At 38.0% G+C, this 22,152-nt stretch overlaps 1 protein-coding gene across 1 annotated transcript in view; it reads left to right on the top strand.

Annotated features, from left to right (window-relative positions):
* The window catches only part of arhgap32a (Rho GTPase activating protein 32a), a 34,787-nt gene extending 26,528 nt beyond the window's left edge, over positions 1 to 8,259 (top strand). Inside the window, exons 17-21 of the mRNA XM_058745033.1 lie at positions 67 to 268; positions 369 to 514; positions 1,935 to 2,009; positions 2,294 to 2,944; positions 4,052 to 8,259. Coding sequence (XP_058601016.1) covers positions 67 to 268; positions 369 to 514; positions 1,935 to 2,009; positions 2,294 to 2,944; positions 4,052 to 6,321 — 3,344 coding nt within the window. The 3' untranslated portion in view covers positions 6,322 to 8,259. The remainder of the gene's footprint in view (positions 1 to 66; positions 269 to 368; positions 515 to 1,934; positions 2,010 to 2,293; positions 2,945 to 4,051) is intronic.
* The last annotated feature ends 13,893 nt before the right edge of the window (positions 8,260 to 22,152 follow it).

The raw sequence follows: 22,152 nt of genomic DNA, 5'->3' as shown, positions 1-22,152 counted from the left end.
ATTTTTAGATGAGAATCTACTAATGAGGATCTTAAATGAGCTCATAACTCTAACCTGAATCCACAGGCCACACTACTTTAGCTCGACCCAAGTCTCTACTGGTGAGCCCTCCATCCACCAAGCTGCTTTCTCTAGAGGAAGCCCAGGCCCGGACTCAAGCTCAGCTCATCTCTCCTGTGTCTCCGGACAGCAAGTATATTGATGTGGGAGAGGGGCCTGCAGCCCTGCAGGGCAAGTTCCACACTGTCATCGACTTCCCTTCTGAGAGGTCTGTCAGTTTGTACTGGTTTTAGTATTGTGATATTTTCATCATTTCGAAAAAATGCAGATGTGAAGTAGTAACCGGTTACTGTTGCTGGTAAATGTAGGAAAAAAGGCTCAACCAAGGCGAAGAAGTCTCCTGTGGGAAACTTGTTTTCCTTCTTTAATATGGGAAAGTCCTCTGCTACTGCCAAGCCCAAACTGCACCGTCATCCCAGTGAGCCCAATGAGATGAAAACCGCTCCCCTTCCAGGTACAGCTTCAACTCTCCATTTAATATCAACCTGTATTTGTTACAAATCCTAGTGAGCTGCCTAACCTAGAGGGCATTTTAGTCATGATATTCACACTATACGCAATGCTCAAAAGCAATTATGGAACTGTTCATTAGAAAGAACTGTTTTTTTATAATTGTATAATAATGTGAAATATAATTTATTCCAGTGATGGAAAAGTCGAATTTTCAGCATCATTACTCTGGTATTCAGTGTCACGTGATCCTTCAGAAATCATTCTAATTTGCTGATTTGGTCCTCAATTAACATTTCTCATTTTCCATGTTGAAAACAGTTGTTCTGGTTAAAGGGATAGTTCACCCAAAAATTAAAATTCTGTCTTTAATTACTTACCCTCATGTCGTTCCAAACCCATAAGACTGTTCATCTTTGGAACACAAATTAAGATATTTTGGATGAAATCCGAGAACTTTCTGACCCTCCATAGACAGCAGTGTAATTGAAATGTTCAAGGCCCAGAAACGTACAGTAGTAAGGACATGTGACATCAGGGGTTCAATCAAAAATATCTTAATTTGTGTTCCGAAGATGAACAAAGGTCTTATGGGTTTGGAACGACATGAGGGTGAGTAATTAATGACAGAGTTTTCATTTTTGGGTGAAATATCCCTAATATTATAAAATATATTTTTTTCCTGATTCTTTGATGAATAGGAAGTTCAAAAGAACATAATTTTATTTTAAATAGAAATCTTTTGTAGGAATATAAAAGTTTTTACTGTCACTTTTGATGACCTTAATGCATCCTTGCTTAATAAAAGTATTACCGTATTAACCCGAATATAAGACGACCCCCCTATTTCCAAATGTACCTTTTGGAAAAAGGCTTTTTGAAAACCAATTTTCTCTCAGTGAAACACATTTTGTCTTAAATTATTTTCATATTGCATATTTTTCCTATTTTAATTTTTGTTTTGGAAGTATGGTAAATAGCCCATCTGAATTAGGACATTTAGGCTATCTATCCCATAGTAGCCTACCAAACTTTTATTAACAGTAGAAGTGAAATCTTATTGTAGTCTTCAAATCTGGGTACTGTCTTACGTTAAAAATCACTTACAGAGGAAGTTTGGTCCCATCAGCCTAACATGACAGTCATGACTGGTGTAGCTGTAAGCTTTTCTTTTTCTTTTGTTTTCACTCGCGATCTTTACAACAAACATTACATTACATATTTCATGACACACTCGTTTTACGTGTATTTAGTGCCACCTATTGTTGTGGGTGTATTATTGACATGTCAAAGTCTCTAGACCCTGAATATAAGACGACCGTGTTTTTTCAGATGTATTTCCAAGAAAAAAAACATTGTCTTATATTCGGGTCAATATGGTAATTACCCCAAAAAAAGTAGTTAAACTCTGGCTTACTTGATAGGTGGAAGAGGAGACAATGGAACACTACGATCTGCTAAAAGTGAAGAATCTCTGTCCTCTTCACATAACTTTGAGGGTAAAAATCATGTTTCGCTTTTTTCCCATTTCCATACTTAAATGTGTTATAGGGTTGTTTTTTTTAAAATACCACTCTCTACTGTCACATAACACTGAAGTATGCTTCCTGAGATATCACATCTGTTTCTGTGATTTAATGTGTCTCTGGTTTTTGCTGACATGCTATTGTTATGTGTGGTTTAGGAGAAAGGGCAACGTCACAGAACCTTTCATACAATTTTAATACAAGCTGTTTTACAGTTGTTACTCATCCATAGGCTGATCTCTGATGTTTTGTCTCAGGTGGATCAAATATATATCGTCCACGTCGACCGCTCTCCACCAGTGATGCTTTATCAATCTCCTTCAATGAGGAGCTGCTGGACAGCAGATTGACTGGAGACTCTCGCTCCAGTCTCAAAGACAACAAGAAGGACACTGTTTCCTCTTCCTCTTGTGTGCCAGTTCTTATATCTCCACCCCACCCTACAGCAGATGCTGAGTTTATAGGCATAGCCTCCTTAGACATAGATCCTTTGGCCTTTCAGTCCACACAGCTGGTTGGTCCCACTGTACCTGAAACTAAGAAAAGAGGCAGTCGCAAGAAGGCCAGAAGCAGCCATACAGAGTCAGAGACTTCAGACAAAGTCACAAGTCCGTCCCAGCCACCTGATCTTATCCCACTGCGCTCTGAAGATGCAAATCACAAACCCTCTGAAGTGCCAGTCACCTCAAATAATCTGGAACTGGGCACATCTAAGACTGGCCATGAGAGCACTGCAAAGAGCTCAGTGGCAAAGAATAGTACTGTGTCCTGCCCTTCTGACATTATGTCCCTCGTGAAAAAGCCGAGTGTGTCCACAAAAGGTGGTGAAGGCCATCAGCGTTCTGCAAGCTTTTGCAAAGCAGAAAGTAGATCCACAGATGTCAAGGAGCACAGAAGAGCAGACTCAGGTCAGCACCATTCTTGTATTCATGCATGTAATGAAATTATGAATATATTTATATAAAGGAACATATGTTCCACTAAAAGCGTCACCCACAAAAAATGCCAAACTCAACACTTACACTCATTATTTTGTTTACTCTCTTTAAAACATTAACTGAATGTGTTAAGCTGTTAATTACAAAAGATAATAAATGTTTAAGAGCTTCAAATATTTTTACAGCCCATATATTTTTCACAATGTTTTACTATTTGTTATATTAGTTTAACAAAACAAAATCAAAACTTCCCCCCCAGAACCAGCTTAAGGGTATGAATACCCTTGTTAGAATGTTTTCTCTTGCAAACATTTCTAACAATATATTTCCATTAAAATATCGCAAAAGTTTTGCACAAATCTGTAATCTATTACAATATTGCAATTTTTTTTGCTCTCGCGATAAGTCATGGTGACAGATGTTGGTAGGTTTACGTATCTTTCAGCCACTGAAACGTGCCGTGGCGCAGCTGGTAGAGTGGCTGTGTCGGTGCCGTAATGCACCACAGACGTGTGTAATGTAAATAAGGGGTTATCCATTAATGGCAAGGAAAGTCCTTTATACTTGAGAGCAGCCACATATGAGGTGTTTCTTGCAGGTTATAGTACATTAAAGAATGATCCTGTGACTTTTACCTACGCCAGGTTTGCGATATATTCCTTTTTCGAATTGCCTGAAAAACCACCTCATGTGACCGCAAAAACTTTTTTGTGATATATGGGAGTTTTTGCAAAATTGTTGTTTCCATTAGGCATATTTTCAATTCGCAATTTCAGTTTGCGCAATTTGAAGGGTATGGAAACGCAGCTAATGTTAGCAGAGCTAGCATTTTCCCTAAAGGAATATGCTGTGATAGAGACAGCGACTAATGCTAATGAGATAAAACTAACAATGTTAGCTAAGCTAGTATTTTACCTGAAGGAATATGTTGGAATAGGGTATTTAGCAGAGGACATTTGTAAGAAAAAGCCAGAAAGTTAACCAAGCTAGCATTTTAACCATGCTTTTAAGTTTTTAAGTATTTTAGCTCTGTGGTCCTCTGTTTAAAAGTATTTTGGTTTGTTTTTCTTCATCTAGGTGCGGTGACATTTGAATGCACGCCTGGGTTGGTGAGGTCTGTGTCTCTCATAACTCCCCAGCCTGCGGTAAAGAGTGCTGCTCGTATGCTAGCTCTAGCGCTAGCTGAATCTGCCCAACAGGCCACTCGACTCAGCAAACGTGGGAGCTCTGAACCTCCCACACCTATTTCTCCAGTTCATCATCAGAACCCACTCTTCACACTTCAATTTCCTCCTCCTCTACAGACGTCCTCTGATAGAGAGGTACGCTATGTGTCTAGCAGGATCTTCCCAGATCCGTCAAGCACCATGTCTACTGAGAGCCACACCGATGCAGGCAGCCTACGCAGCACCTGTGCCTGCCATGGCAGTGAGAGCGGACTCAGCTTCTCTGATGGCTGTGATGCACCAGCTGGTGGCCAGCGCACCCATGTGCCCTCTCAGGATTTCTCTCCTCGCAGAGATCCAGAGATTCAGCGGGCTTCGGAGAGCCACACAACGATGAGAGATAACATCCGCCATGTTGGAGTTGGTACAGATGGAGGTGGATCAAGCTTTGATGCAGAGATGGAGGTACGTGGAAGTTTACAGCCAACTCCTTCAGAGAGATTCTCTTCCTTGGATAGTCATTCAGCCATTGAAGCGCTGCATAACAAGCAGGCTGCTAATGCTGCCAACTTTCGAGCCATATTGGCGGAAACGTCCATGCCTGCCTCTGTGCACGAAGTTCTTCCACAAGCTTCAAGTACTCCAGCGAGTGTGGTGTATCAGTACAAACCCAGAGACCAAAGGTCCGATTATTCCCAACAGTGGTCAAGTCCAGTTGGGCAAAGCACCCATTATTATCAGCCTGACGATGGGCGTCCCCATCCCAGAGTTCTCTCAAGAAACTACTGCAATACCTTTGCGCCACGATCCCTGCACCAGTCTATTAAATATAAGGGTCAACGGGAAGACTACTCCTCAGTTGGCCTCTATAAACATGGAGGACCAAGGTATCCGCCATTGGATGGAGCCTCCGTCTACCCCACTATTCGCAGGGTGCGTTCAGTGCATACTCCACCAGAGGACAAGTTTTTCTTCCTCCAGCGTCAAGGCAGTCAGAGCAAGCCTTACCAAAAACCACCGCCAACGGACATCCAGCAAGTGCGACCTTACTTTGAAGATGGGAAGGTTCGGTACAGGTACAGCCCCTATTCAGAGGCTCGATACAATCAATACAGAGAGAACAGTCATGGATACACTCTCTCTTACACGCTCAGCAAACTGCCTTCTCGCTCATCAAAGGTGATGGGTAGTACTGAGAACTACCACAAGCCTCTACGCAACCTCCCGGTGAACAACGAGTCCGATTTCATGACCAGAGATGCCGGTCTCCAGCCAAGAATGAAGAACCCTTCTCTCTACGAGGCTTTTAATTCTGGTTTATCTGATCGACATTTCATTCAGTCCATTAGGCAGGAAAACGCAGCCAAAGAAAGGCTGTTGGGTCCAGTTGTGTCCCAGCCCCATCTTGTAAGAGGCGACCACCAGTGCCAAGAAACGATGCACACTAGGAGCAGGTCAAACTCTGGAAAGGAGATGCTGATTTCAACTGAAGGGGCTGATGGGAAGTACAGGGTGACCATGGTGTCACATTACTCCCCAGAGCACCCACTTTCTGAGCCTGATATGCCTGTACCCTCAAAGTCAGACAGGCATGGTGGTGGGCAGGGAGCCAAATCGGCTTTTATAATGAAGCAGAGTCGATCCATGCACAACTATCCTCAACACAGGCTCGAGTCCGCAGCACTGCCACGCAACCTGACCCTACATAAGGAATATAGCTGCCCTGACTTCAAACACTCCGGGTCCAGCGATAGTTTCAGTGCTGCAAACCGCAACCAAGACAGGCTGATGTATAAGACTCTCAGCAACTCTAAAGAAGACTACCATTACATTCATGCAATAAGCAGGGACCCTCAAAGGTCTAAGAGATCGCAGAGTGTCAAAACACGCCATCCATCTGGTCAAACGAAAATGACTCTGGAGCGGGATCACAGACTGTCGTTCTCCTCCCAAAGCAGGACAAGAACTCGTAGTATGTATGTGCCATCTCGCTCAGACTATTCCGAAAGCTATGTATCCATGCATCCGAAAGTCCCTAAGGCCAGCCGAGCTAGTTCGGGTGTTTTCCCAAACTACGGCTGCATGCCACTTCATAACAACAGACTGTATTCCACAGCTGTGGGCCACAAAGGTTTTCATCAGACAGAGCTCAGACCCGAGATGCAGATTTATGCCGAGTGACAGATTTTTAATAAATAAATAAATAAATACCTAAAATAAATTAAACAGAAATATATGACCTCTGCAGGGCAGTGGTTTTCTATTGTTAATCAGATAAAATAATATTTAAAAAGATGCTTTAATTGTTCACTGAAGGGTGTCTTTCACTGAATGCACTGCACACTCTATATATTACAGTTCAAACGACTTAAGCAGACACTGCATAAATTTGGAAATTCACTCACAGAATATGGTATTTGGTTATTATGGCTACTCTGATTGATTCGTTAAAGTGTGTTGTGTTAGTTGTGTCATTTTGTTACTAGAGGTCAGAGGTTGCAAAAATACTAAATAATAAATTAACAAAGGCTTTTAAAATTTATCATAGGTGCAATATATAGGAGCCACTGCCTTGTGTTTTCGGGTGAAGTGTATACATTTTTTGGATGTATTACCATGACTGGAATCAAACCGTTATATATGTCAATGACATCAGCGTATATGGTCTGAATAGCTATGAAAGGTCATAATCTTCCCCCCTCCCTCTGAGAAGTTTTTCCCTCTGCATTTTTAAATCATGCACTTTATAGTTGGTCTGTTTTATGTAACAATGGGCACTTTAGACATGATGATTTTTCATTTTATTTCATCATGTTCACTGAGTCAAAGATGTGGGTGAGCTTTCATCTAAAACGTTCATTTGAGCGGCAGTAATCATTACATGGTTACATATGGAATATATGCTGTTCTGATCATCTGCTGTTTTAGTTTTTAACAAGCATACTGTTCTCTATTTTAGTTGGTTTTGTGCATTTTTTTTATGTGTTTACTTTGCTTTACTCTCATTAAAGTTATTTATTCAAAATCATGACATGTACCCTTGTTGCGCCTAATGCCTTATCAGTGCGCAGACTATTATGTTTTGTTTCTTTGACAAAAGCCTGGCAAATAATTGTAGAATCATAAGCATATGAAGACATATTGCTTTCTTTTATTGGCTAGACTACTGTTGTTCTAAGGTTTATTGGGCAGTCTTGTCGTTATACCAAGCACCTGCCTAAAGCATTTTAATCTGAATCTTCAAATCAGGAAGTTATATTACCAACATATAGTCCTGTTATTGTTCCGTTTTAATGAATTTTTTATTATTCATTAATATTAATAACTCCGACACTGGTTACTATATTTGGCAGTCCCCTGCAGGTGTTGCACAGTGAACAGCAGAGGGCACTGTAGCACTGGAGGACATCTCTAATGATGCTTCTGCATTGAAGTTTCATCCATACACGCTAACGTGAGGGCACATCAAAGGTTCAGAGGCACTAGGTTTCTGATGCAATACAATTATTATTTCTGCAAGACGACGTTTATTGTATATTATCCCAGGCATTTTGGTTTTAGGGTTTTGAACTGTCAGGATGGTGGCATGAATGAAACCAAGGTGTTGACTCGTGGGACACCGATGCGTGGCGGATGCTATATTAGACACTAATTGTTTTCACTTTGTGTGTCAGTCAGAGGGAAGCGAATTGAACAGGAACCAAGGTGTCTTGCTTTAAAAACCTTTTGCATTTAAACCATGTTTTTCATGTACTTAGCTGCTAGTTTCTAAAACAACAGCTATCTGGTCTACAGTGGAATAAAATATCGAGTCCTAAGAGAATTGGATTCTTTTGCATGAGGAGCACAAAATCAGTTCTTTACATTCAACGTACACTTCCATCCAGCTACCAGCTGCAATTTTTGATGTTTCTGAAGGCTGAATCCAAATAATTCATAGGAGTTTGGAATTTAAAAAAGCAGATCACCAGCAGTATGGTGTGGAAGTAGAACATATAATGGACCATGTTGCGTTACGCATAAGAAATTATATGATTTAATGTTGTTTTCGTTCTGTCTGAAGTCTGAATTAGAACTGAAATAAACCACAAAACACTGTTACAGTGGCTGTGATTCAGCGCATAGACTCTACTCTGTCATTTTCAGCCTATAAAGTAATTGCAAGCCATGGGCTAAAACACCATCAACACACTCTTTAAAATCATGTTATGTTCTTTGTACGTCATAGTGGCGATGAAAAAGACACTATTTAGGAGCAGGAATGTACCATATAACACTAAAGCATCACTACATTGTACGAGTGCCACTAACAGCTGCAGAAATCTGCTATTTGAGGAAATTTAGAGCCAACAGCAGATGCCTACACTAGAGAACCCGCTGACATACTCTCATACTCAGTGTGCAAGATCTCTGTGTGCAGGTACTAGCCTGGGCATACTCAGGCCACGACTAAACACGCATTCTGGAAAGAAAATGACGATAAATCACAGATCAAAGGAAATGTGTCGGTCAAATAAAGAGCAATGCCCTTGGGTGGTGTGCTTAGGTTAGTTTAACATACAGAGTAAATCGTACAGTGGAGTGTGGGTAGTATAAGCCCAAAACCATGAAAGAGTCTCCACACAAAAAAAATAAAATAAAAGTGCAGCAAAATTTTCTTTCAATTTCATGCTTTTAGGAGCCTTTCAAAAACAAATTGAGTACTAGTAAAATATCTATCCTAATAAACTGTCTTTGATCAGAATACGCGGCTACTTTTTTAATGGCTGTCAGTGGAGAAAGATGCTTTTTGCCAGCATTATGATAGTTACTGCATCTACCAGCCAAAGGGAACAAACTGTGGCTCATCAGTCATATTTTGATGTTCATGACTGTGCTAGAGAAAAAATAAAAATAAATTAAATGATTGTTAATGACTTTTATGTGTCCTTATTGTCAAGGACAAGCTTGACAATGATTAGCTTTATTAATCCAGTTGTCCACCTCTGAAGAAAAGTATTGCAAGGTCTACAAAGGTGCTCAATATATCTTACCAGCACACAAGACTGTAATGGTCCTCAATTCCATTTGTTTTAGCTGTGATAAATTGCACACAGTTTTCCAACTCAAACATCCATAATTTGACAAACAGTGTCTTTATATGACCGCTAACTAAACAAGGTAACATTGAGTAGCTTACATTTGTCACTACATTGCCAATTACTTTTCTCCACCAGTGAAAATTGTTGAACAAAGCCACACACACAACTTGCATTTCTAAATGAATGAGTTTAAACGAATCGGCTGAGCGAATGATTCAAATGACTCACTTCTAAATACATTGTTATCCTGCAGAAAAATCCCTACCACTAATGCACAGACTAACAATCTGTTTGGAAATGACAAACACAGACAAGTGAAGTGACAAATAGTGAAAAGTCCATGCTGTGATTCTTATATCAACACTTCTGGAACATCACTTAGCCAATCAAATTGATTAATTCATTCATTTAAAAGTAGTTTGAAGAAGTTGAATTACACATACAGTATGTGAACAATGAATACAGGTCATGCTTTTTATACTACAATAGGGTCGGAATTCAAAAAAAGAAGTGAATATGTTGAATGTTCAATAATCAGTTTTGGCAAGCATATTATAACTTATACAATATAGACAATTGTTCATGAGCTTAGTCATGTGATCAGCATAAAAAAGGATGCTTTTTGACTTTTCTCCTCAGTCATTATCACCACCTATTTTCATGTTGACTTAGACTGACAAACTGCACCCTTACAAATAGTCTTTTGAATAATAATGGTGATGGGACGCAAGAAAAAGATCTCAGAAAAGATGACAGGATGTTTTTCCTGTGCTGTGTTGGCTAATAGTGCTTTGTATTAGATGACAGCCGATGACTATAACTTGGCATAATTCAGCTGCAGAATATGTCCATAATGTTTTTATATCAATGCACAAAGAAATAACACATGCATCTTTCCAGTAGAAAATCACCTCTTTTTCAGTTTTTGAATCATCAGATTCATTAAATAATTAAAATAGTGAATAATTTTCATCTAATGCATTGGTGCATAAGATGTTTTATTTTTGTTTTTTCCTTTGACAGACATTACATTTTTGAAGAGATTTTTTGTTATATGAATGTTATACTAAGATCCAGATACACATAGACAATTTAGGTTGCTTTGGTAATTCAGAGTGTGGGCAAATTTATTTCATCTCATTACTTGAGAAACCTGCATAGATAGATACCAGAAACTGAATTTTAATTGTGCTAATCTGTGATGAATGTCTTGACTCGCCAAATTTACATGCATCTGGCCTGAACCTTGTTTACTTTATGTCAACTCTCCCTTCACTTTATATCATAAATTATCTCATTATGTATTCTTAATGATCAAAACGTAAGAAAACTTGGTGATTTAGAAGTTGTTTTCCCTCTGCCAGCATCAGTTAGAGTAAATTGAGCATTGGGAAGTTTATAGGGGGGAAAATTGTCATATCAAGGACTTGGGGAAAATGTATGGCCTCGGTTTCCCAGTGCGTTGATGATTTTGTAATGCTTTAGTTCATAGTTAGCACAAACATGTTCTACAGAGAGATGAATGTTGGGATGGCAGCAGGACTTGTGTATTCTGTACTGTTTTCACACTGCTTGCTGAAGTTCACTTGGTAAATCTCCAAAACTTGCATTTTATTGTCTTATCTGGCTAATTCTGAAGGCAAACAAAGGATCTTGTGTTTGTGCCTTTGCTAAAACCAAAGTCCACAATGATGAATCAGCCAAAACTTTGCACATATGAGAGAATCAAAAAATAAGACAGGGATTTCTTATGAAACCTGTCATTTTCAGCTTTGCCCAAAAAATGCTTAATGGTCAAATGTTTTGAGTAATTACTACTTTTAATGTTTTTGAAAGACATCCTTATGCTCACCAAGGCTGCACTTATTAGATCAAAACAGCAATACTGTGAAATATTATCACAATTTAATATGTGCTTGAAGGAATAAATGTAATTTATCTATTTGATGGCAAAGCTACATTTTCAGCATTACTTCAAAAAGCACGCTAATATCCTGATTTTCTTCTCAAGAAACATTTCATATTATTATCAATGTTGAAAACTGCTTAATATTGCTGTTTTCAAAACTGATAATAACTGAGCAGCAAATCAGCACATCAGACTGATTTCTAAAGGATCATGTGACACTGAAGACAGGAATAATGATGCTGAAAATACAGCTTTGACATCACAGGAATAAATTACATTTTAAAATGTATTAATATGTTATTTTAAATGGTAATAATATTTCTCATTATTACTGTTGATTTTGGGCTGAAATGTGAGCTGAACCTGTTTTTGACAGGTTTTGTGAGATTCATCCAGATATATTCCTTTCAATACAGGTCAAGTTTCTTTCTAGAAGAAATCATTTAAATCCATTCTGTTTTATTCCTCAGCTCAGATAAAAGAGCACTCGGAATGATTATCCATTTACCTGAAATAACAGAGTTATCAAAAGACTAGCACCAATGGCCTCACAGTTCAAATAGTGCTTTTATTAATGTGCCCTTGAGTGACCAAACCAATGCTGACGGACAGTTAAAGAGACAGAGTCTCACCTTTGGCCTTTGCTGCTGTGTTCCGTCATTAGTGTTAAACGCTGCTATTAGAGCGCAGAATAGAATCCGTCTGAATAGAGCAGGGCCAACGTTTGACCAACATCACTGACGCCCAAAAAGGCATATTACAATGGGACTAAAAGCATGGCATGTAAAAAGCAAGTTCTAGCAGGGAACTTCAGACATGCCATATCACGGTCTGCACTGATCAGTTGCTGCTTGAACATATACGCGCACACACACGTTCCATCCTGATTATACATTTGAGATTGTACCTCTGGCTTTGGCATCTGCTTGCTGATGGCTTGATTATCTATGACGAGCCGAGCTCTGATTCACATTTTTACCCTCGGTGGAATAACTCAGTTGCAAATGCAGGGGTCTGATTTGCCTTGACACCAGGAGTGAAAATCTATCAAGAAAAATGGATTTAAGTTGACAAACCTCTGAAAAGTATTCATCTGCATTGTTTATGTAGTTTGTGGTAATACAACAGAGTAGAAACGGTAGACCTGAATATTTATAACTCTGCGCTGCTGTCCATTTTAGCCATTTAGCCAGATGTCCACTGATATCTCTGTATGCCAGGGCTGAGCACTGCCTGCCAAAAGGTTAAGGGATAATGGATAAATTATGACCGTTTCTACCAGAAATTTAATATATGGCCGGCACTTTCCATGAATATGATGTACCTTGGTGTCCAATAATTATTTTTTTCAAAGTATTAGGAACAAATTTCCATTTTTTCTTTTTGTTACGAGAACTAATAAATGTAAAAATGAACTAGATTAACTATTCTAACTATTCTAACTATGTTGTATAATTGTGATTTTTGCCTCTCTGGAGAATTCTCAGTTGTATCTACAATTAAAAGTCCAATCAGTGCATTTAAAAAGTTTTTCACATTAAATACATTGGTGTTTTCGTTAAGAGTCATCTTATGAGATGTAGACTAGTTTTCTGTAAAGGGATTTAATTTCATACGGTGTGCCTTTCCGCAATGCTTGAAATGACGTGATTGTAGTGTTTCGCTAAACGCCAGAATCCTCGTGCTCATTGGCCGCCGCCTCTGCTGATATGATGGAGTAGTGATATTTAGGAACATGTTTGGTGACCCCTGGCCTAGTGCTTTACCAGCGGAGACAACAGGAGAATCAGTACATTTATGGCTGGAGAAGAAGAAAAGACTGACGAATACAAAAACGATCATAAACATTGGTACGGCATACAAAGATGATGCAGACAATCCTGAGTGCTGCTGATTTTTGTTGAACAGGAATTACTTAATTATGCAGACCACTCCCTAAAACTCATAAATAGTATACCTAAATTTAATTGACATAAAATGTCAATTCTCGTCGATAGAGTAGGCTACAGCGTTTAACACCGTTGTAGCATTGGTAGCAACAGTAAATAACTCCTGATTGCAACTTAAATAGGAAATTGCAACTTAAAACAGGAAAGTCATAATTTTGACAAAAAATCTATTACCATTCAGTTGAATGGAGTTAAACTATTTGTAATTATGAACACATTTTAATTATAGCAAGAATTCTAAAATATTTTTAGTGTAATGTCCCACATTTTGTGTGCAACAATTTAACCGTAGCCTATAACTTTCCCCAGTCAAGAAATAATGTAACATTCCTTAAAATTTTGACACTGAAGAAGTATAATATTTATGTAATTTGGAAATTAATATTCTCAGTTGAATATTGTAATGTTGAATTTTGTCGACTTTTTTCAAATTTGTGTCCCTGGACCACAAAACCAGTCTTAAGTGTCAATCTGAGTAAATAAATAAGCTTTCCATTGATGTATGGTTTGTTAGGATCGGACAATATTTGGCCGAGATACAACTATTTGAACATCTAGAATCTGAGGGTGCAAAAAAAATCTAAATATTGAGAAAATCGCCTTTAAAGCTGTCCAAATTAATTCTTACCAATGCATATTACTGATCAAAAACGACGTTTTGATATATTTACAGTAGTAAATTTACAAAATATTTTCATGGCATATGATCTTTACTTAATATACTAATGATTTTTGGCATAAAAGAAAAATCTATAATTTTGACCCATACAGTGGGTCTATTTGGCTATTGCTACAAATATACCTCAGCGACTTAAGACTGGTTTTGTGGTCCAGGGTCACATTTGTCAAACTCACCGTTCAACCCCAATACTTAAAACAAGTTAATGTAGCAAAAGACTGTGACACAAATATTATTAAGTAATGCTAACTGTAAGTTTATCAGCATTGTTCCCCAAAAGTGTCAAGCCCCTTCTGAGTGACAGCTTCATTTAAGCTAAATTTGCAACCCTTTAAATGTTATGGCAAACAACAACAACAATAAAACATTTATTTAAATAAACTACAAAATAAAAAAATAGGTGGCTCTTCTCATTTAAGTTTTGATGAAAAGAAAAATAGGGTCTATTTTGTACTCAGTCCTTAAATGAAAACATGATTTCCTATGATGTCCATTGTTGCTGTTATAATTGGCTCTTGTACACACAAATGAACACACTCACCTTCTCAGAGGTCACAGTGCAATGAGTGCTGTGATGTTCTATGAACACTATAAACCTCATGTGGTAGACGTTTCAATAAACAATCACCATACTGAAGTGGACACTCAATTTATGATTCCCCAATGAGATATAAAAATAACTTCTCTGTTTGTCTAGACCCGCTGTGGCTAACAGATCAAAAAGATGACTCGCACAACTCGGCTGACATCTATCTAAGCGGCCCTCTCAGGGCTAAAGCGTTCTATTTTCCTGTCCTGTGATTGTCCGCAGGAAGAAGTGATGTGCAGTGAGAAATGGAGAGAAATAAGATGGCCAAAGCAGTAATCACTGAGCACTCAGCTATAGAGAAGCAATAGATGTTGCAGTAACATCTGCTGGAGGAAGTGTTCGCTGTGTGGAGCTCAGTCTTTGGTGTCACATCAAGGACAGTCACGATCTTCTTCACAGAGAGCTGCTCTGTCAAGATGGGTTGAGATAAACCAAAAGCTCTTGGGGGTAAGACACCAGTGCACTTGCAAATGGGTTACAATGTACAAGACCTAAATCCTGATTCCCTTGTGATCATTGAATATCCTAAAGCACTTATTGTTAATTGGTGGAATGTCAGACCCGTCTATTAAATGTCAATTGCTTTAAGTATTTTTAAATCATTGTTTGACTGGTAACAGATTTTCACGTCACTGTTGTCACTAGAGAGTTCTGGATTTCTTTGTTATGTTTCTTAGTTGCTAATGAGACTAGATCAGACAAATGCCCTTCACCGGACTGAAATAGCTCTCAGACAGATTTTGCCCATTTCCCCTCTGCAGTTTAGGTCTACTTTTATAGTGTAATACTTAGATTAAGGTATAGTTCACCTAACAATTTTGTCATCATTAACTCACCCTCAGTGAGTAAACTGTAACACTTTACAATAAGGTTTCATTTGTTAACATTAGCTAACTACATTAGTTAACACGCACTAATATTCTACAATACTTTTACATTATCTTAATATTAATTTCAGAATTTACTAATTCAGTTTTAATATCAAAAGCTGTATCTGTTAATATTATTTATGCACTGTTACATGTTAATCATGTTACAGTACATAATGCATGAACTAAACGTTAACTAATAAGACCTATTGTAAAGTCTTATGAGGGTACATTTACTGAACACAAGGAAAATAATGACAGATTTTTCATAAAAACCCACACTGTAAGAGTTGAGTTTTCTCAACTTGTCGTTTTAAGTTTATACAACAAAAATGTGAGAATCTCCCACAAAAATAAGTTGAGCAAACTCAAAAATCTGCTGAAGCTGGTAAAAAAGTTTTTTTAAGTTCGCTCAACTTTTTTTCTTTTTTTTTTTACAGTGCACTTGCATGAAATATGTTAAGGCCACTTATAAAGAGAGTTCACTTTCATGTGTTTCTTAAAAAAGTGCACTTATGTCAAATTAAATTACATTTTAAATCATGTTTTAATAATCATGGTTTTGTCATGATTTAAAGAAGTAAACTTATTGTTGATGTGTTGACGCCAAAGCACATATTCACTATTACTTTTAAAGTTAATATATTTAAATGTATTAAATTGCTAATTTATCATTACAAATGAGTAATCACAAATATATATTAGCCATGACATGCAAGTTTCAATAGAAATGACATTAAGGTATATTTTACTGTTTGTCAGTACATTCGGCAGTAGGCCTACACTTAAACTATATTTCAAAGACGGTAGATGTAAGTATGAAATTACATATAAAGATGTACTTAAGTTCTACATAAGCAGGTTAAAAAAGCACTCTAAAGTTCAGCTAGATATATACATCTATATATGACAGTATGTCAAGTTCAGCTCATCGTATAGATAACACATTTTCATTTAATTGCAATTAACATGAAGTCCAGTGTCTGAAAGCATTACAATCAGTTTGCTTTTAAGTATAAAGTATTAAAGTATATTATTTGATTTGTAATATTGTATTAACCATCTCCCCTAACACAGTTCACAAAATAACCACTAAATAAACTCATGATACATTTTTGTTGGTGCTATATGGACTATGCTGACAAAAGGGTGAAGAAGTAGCCTATACAATGTGAAGCTTACACTGGCAACGTTTCTAGGAGAAAACTGATTTCATGTTAAGTGATCTAATTTTCAGCAGTAAGAAAAAAGTGTTTTAAAGCTTGTTGTTTTGCAGAACATCGCAGTTATATATGATATGAGAATAGTAAGACCTGTAGTAAGGGAGTACATGCTATTTAAGGAAAATGTAATTATATTTTCAGAATGACATAATTTTTTCTTTCAAACCTAGTCTGTGGGGTAAACGCCTCCAGACGGCATTCCTTCCCACTATCATAATTACAGTAGTTACCATGTTCTGAATATCACATCTTTTGTTTTTAATTTATGTAATTTCCTGTAACTAGGTGGTTGAATAAAAATATTTGAACTTTATTTAAAAAAAAAAAAAACTCAAGTTTGCATCAGCCATTTACTTGGCTAGCCAGTTAGCATCAGCTAACAATATTTTTCAAATAGGCTGATTTTTAACAAGGTCCATTTATAAATATTCATATTAATCTATGGTTATTTATCTTGTCTTTTTCATTTTAAGCTAAAACTGCTTGTACACTGATTTTGCTGTGAATGTATTGCTTTGTCAGAGTGGGGGCATTTTACGCCACCTCTGGGGCAAAACACCCCCTTGGTACAAATCAAATTTTTGTTGAAAATCTAATAACAATGAAAAACTTTGGACATTTTTCATACTTGGTTTATAATTCATGTCATTGTCACTGAAAACTATTCTAGACGCATTTAACTTTTGTTTAAAAGGGATCTCTTTAAAATCTGCCATTTGTTATGTTTTGGAGTCTTTCTATGTATTAGTTATTAGTGTAAATGTAACATTTCAAGTTGTCTGTCACCCTAATTGAGACATTGCCCCCTATATATAGCTTCAAAGCAGTTAGCTACTTTTGTTTTGAGCAAGTGGATCTAACTGCTTTTTTTGAGTAGTAGCTTAACTGCAGTTGAACTACTTTAATTCATGAGTAGCTTGTCTTGACAAGCTATTTCAAAGTAGCTTCCACAACACTGTTATCAAGTAAAACCCATTAGGTGAAAAACAAGAGGAGAAACTGCATCGACTGCACAATGGAAACGCTTGACTACATGCTCCAACAATGCTGTCTTTATAGGTGGTAAACTCCTTCTTTGCCTGTGTAGACAAGTATACTTCCTTTAAAACCTTAATTAATTTGAAAACCAATTAGACTTTAACAATACCAAATAAGATGGCTAAAAGATAGGCGGTTAATACAAGCGCTGTGAGATTTGATTCTGCCAGTTAAACTTTCAGACAATAGTGGATGTGTCAATCTCAGATAACAGTGCCAGTGACTCAGCTCTTTTAGTCAGAGCTGTTTGTGTGCAGGGAGACATTGTACTGCCGCTTTCCGCTAGACCGAGTCGCACACACAGGGAAAGCTGTAGGTAGAGATCGGTTACGAGCTTTTCAATAAAATCAATTCCACATCCTATCGAAACTAGCGCTCTCTGAAGGGAACAGATCGCTGATAAACTGCACAGTCAAACGTGACATTTACAGCTGAGAAATATTGCCTTGTATCTGAAACATAAAACATGCCTGGGGGGACATTGTCCGAGAGTGATGTATGAGACTAATGCTTGCATTGGTTAATGTCATGTTGGCCATTTATCAAGGATTATTTTCGGAGCCGCCGCAATCTTTTGACGTGCCATTTGACATGTAGCCAGTGCAGAGAGTTTTCCCGCTGTTGCGCCCCAGATGTGTTTCTTGTGGTTAATAAAAAGGCCGGTGTAGTGTCAGCTCATGTAGCCTCCGGTCCATAACCCCAAGTATCAATTATTGCCATACAGTTTTTTGAGAAGTTTACTTTCTTCTCTCCCAGATATTTTGTGGCTCACCACATACTGTGATGACTCACCAGCAAACCTCGTATTCCCACTGAGCCGAGGCAGGCTGCCTCTCCCACTGACAGCAGCCATGGGAAAGATCAAGCTCTCAAACACACAGCCAGTGACAGCGATGAAGATATTTATTTGCTGCCTGCTCCGTCTGAGAATGTGGGTCAGGGGCAAGGCAGTAGCACACCCCCAGCTAAGCTGCCTGCTGCAGCTCCTCACGCACCTAAAAGTAACATTAACCCTATGTTGCCAAACAGGGAAGGATGCTGCGCTCCTCTGTTTGGGCACAATGGTGTGGTGAGACATTTGTTCTGGATCTGAACACAATCTGAGATGGTTCACATGTTCTCGGCTGATGAGTCAGTCTTAAAGAGAAAGTTCACTCAAAAATGAAAATTCTGTCATGAGTTACTCACCCTCATGCTGTTGCAAACCCGTAAGACCTTTGTTCATCTCGTATTCTCGTAGCTTCATAAAATTACAGTTGGACTATTTGGACTATTTTAACAATGTCCTTACTACCTTTCTGTGCCTTGAACGTGTCAGTTGCCTTGCTGTATATGGAGGGTCGGAAAGCTCTCGGATTTCATAAAAAATATCTTAAAGGTGGGGTAAGCGATTTCTGGTAGCCAATGTTGATATTTGAAATCACCAAAACAAACACGCCCCTACCCCAAAAGGGTCTCGCCCCTATTTTGATAGCTCCGCCCCACACATACGTAACATTACGCAACCCAGGCAACGATTAGTTCTGTGAAACAAAGTAAAACCAATGTTACTCACCTATCGAGGAGAAACAAAGCAACCGTGGCTTCCGATTGCATGCCTTCCCGCTCCATTAGTTCTCTCCAGCGCTGGAAAGCTGATCCGATATTTACACGGGTCGTACTTATTGTAACACCGTGTCTACACCGGACGCGAGTGGCGCGGTGCGACAAAATATTATAGAACTCATTATAACCCACTAAATCCTGTCTACACTGGATCCCAACAGTAAACTGCTGCCGCAGTATGGGTGTGGAACGACAAAAGGGTGAGTTATTAATGACAGAATTTTCATTTTTGGGTGAACTATCCCTTTAACTTACCATTTTTCAGTTAATTTTTGTAGGCAAAATGCAGTCATTTCAATAGGAATCTGCACAATCTGGAATTTTGCTTGAGGCACATAGATTTACCCATGCAGATTTCGCGACTGGTCATGTGGATTTGTTGCGTCGACCAACAGCTTGGTTTGAAAGTGACTTCTGTGCTACATACATGGATACACTATTGACAAGAGACAATGGACCTTTTTGTCTGCAAAATGTCACTAATACGATCGTACCTTTAAGATGCAGCCACACTTACCATTATTCAGCGAATTTTCATTACCGAAATACCGAAAATGTCATGAGAGGGTCAAAGATTTCGCAACAACTTCAAGCTGGTCACTTGGACTCTACGTGTTGACCAACAGAAAGCTGCTTGGTTTGAAAGTGAATTCAGTGAGCTGTGCTTCATTGCTACACTATTTGACAAAAGAGAGTGGACCTTTTTTGACTGCAAAATGTTATTGAACCTTTAAGATGCAGTCAGATTTACAATTGTTCAGCTAATTTTCATGGGCAAAATCCAGTTATTTTAATTGGAATTCATGTGAGCAGGAATTTTGTGAGGGCGTAAGATTTCACAACGACTTGGATCCGCCATGTTGACCAATAGAAAATGCTTGGTTTGAAAGTGAATTCTACGTAAGCTATGAGACATACATTGCAACACTATTGACAAGACAATGTTCCTGCAAAGGTCTGATTGTACCTTCAAGATGCGTTCACATTTACTGTTGTTCAGTGAATTTTCATAGGCCAAAATCCAGTCATTTAAATTGGAATCCACGTGTTTGGGAAGTTTGCGCGAGGGTGATCGATTTCCCCATGCGTATTTCGTATAGAGTTAAATTTGGCTGCACAGATTTGCTGCTTTTAATAACAGAAAGCTGCTTGCTTTGAACCTGACTTTTGTGTGAGTTGTATTACATACATGACCGTATATTGAGATAATCAACCTTTTTTCTTTCTGTGAAACGTTGCCAATTGTTTTTACACAAAACTTTGCCAATGATGTGTAAATGACATTGTTATTTTTGCTGAACGCTTTCTGCAAAAGAAGAAATGTTTCTATGTTCATACAGTGAAAGTCAATGGGGTCCAGTGTTGTTTGGATGTGAGAAATTAATCCAAATTACTCAATCACTTTGTGTCAAATTAAAACATTGAACAATGCACATATGCTAAATCAAGTGGCGACACTATGACTTGGCACATAGGTAAAATTTCACAGGCAAAAAGATCCATTGTTTTTTGATAACAGTGTGATGTACAGTATCAATCACATCTCACACAGAAGTCACTTTCAAACAAGTAGCTTTGTGTCAACAAGATGAATCCGTGTGACCAACTTGAACCTGTTGCAAAATCTGTCGCCCTCACATAATTTGTGGATTCCTTTTGAAATGCCTGGATTTGTCCGTGAAAATTCTGTGAACACTGGCAAATTTGCACAGTTTTTGTGTATTTTTTAATCTGAGGGACATTGACATTATCAACTATAGTTAGTGATGATAATTCCTGTAGTGTAAACAGTAGCACATGGCAATAAATTTGCCAAGGTCAAGGCCGGGTCTGATTCCTAGAGAATGGATGAACTGATCAAATGTAAAGCAATTTGGATAAAAGCGTAAACCAAATACATAAATGTAATTGACAGCATGTAACAGATGCTTAACTTAATTTAACACAAAGGTGAATCAGTGGGATGATTCTGGAAATCACCTCTGTGGCTCTTACAAATAATAAATAAGCGGTAGTACTGTAGCGCAGCTACGAGAAAACTGTGTGGTTCTTCTATTAAGACCACAATTTTTTCACCCAGGAGGATATTTACCACAGCACTGAAAGCATTAAAGTTATAACACTTGTATTTTGCGCTGACCTACACTTCCTAAGAATTTATGACCAATCAATGACCCTCTCGAGAGGAACTTCATGCATGAACTTAAGAACAGCAACTGAGAGACCGTATATAAATAACACCAGTGCTTTTTCTCATGGGCGGTTTTGCCTTTTTCATTAGGCAGAGATGTTCACAGTTATGCTTATGAAATGCACTGAAAATTAATAAAGAGTTGAACTGAATAATGTAATCAACACAAATGTGTTCTTACTTCACAGTAAGCGAGAGGAAGGAGTTGATGCAGATGTTATCCACAGCGTATCAGCTGTAACATTTTACAAGACAGTGTCCATGTTACACAAGTTACAGTAATTATAACTAATTTGAACTAATTTTATACATATTCTGAATGTTGCTAAAGGGCTCTGGGTGGTTTCATGGTAGTTGCTAGGGTGCTCTGATTGGTTGCTCTGATAGTTAATATCTAGGGTTTGCGTTTGTTTAAAATCCTTAATGCTAAGAACGAGCAATGTTAATAGTACTGCTTTCCTTAGCAAGCACTACTAATTATAATTGGATTAAATGGATTAATAGTTTCTTATTAGTCATAAAGGTTCTTAGGTGCCAAAAGTAGAACAAAAGTGCAAGTCATCTGGCAAGTCTCCTCATTCCAATGCAACACAAGCTCAATTATACACTAGCACGCTGCTGTTTCTGCTCAGTTTTTCCTCATGTTTCACTTATTGTAATTAGGTTTGGCACAGAATTTCACAACATATGTTTACAGCATTGCCAAACCACGAATCTCGATGAAATGTGCTATCAGGTAATTCAGTCTCAGTATGACAAATGAGACTATTTTAGCAATTAGAAAGAAATCGAATGTTTCTATATAAAAAGGTCTACACTTCATGGACACTTCATGTGACAGTAAACGTATAAAACACAATTAAACTGCTTTTTGAACAT

This window comes from Onychostoma macrolepis, chromosome 15 (assembly GCF_012432095.1).
Source record: "Onychostoma macrolepis isolate SWU-2019 chromosome 15, ASM1243209v1, whole genome shotgun sequence".
NCBI lineage: Eukaryota > Metazoa > Chordata > Actinopteri > Cypriniformes > Cyprinidae > Onychostoma > Onychostoma macrolepis.
This window is presented reverse-complemented; position numbering and strand designations above follow the sequence as displayed.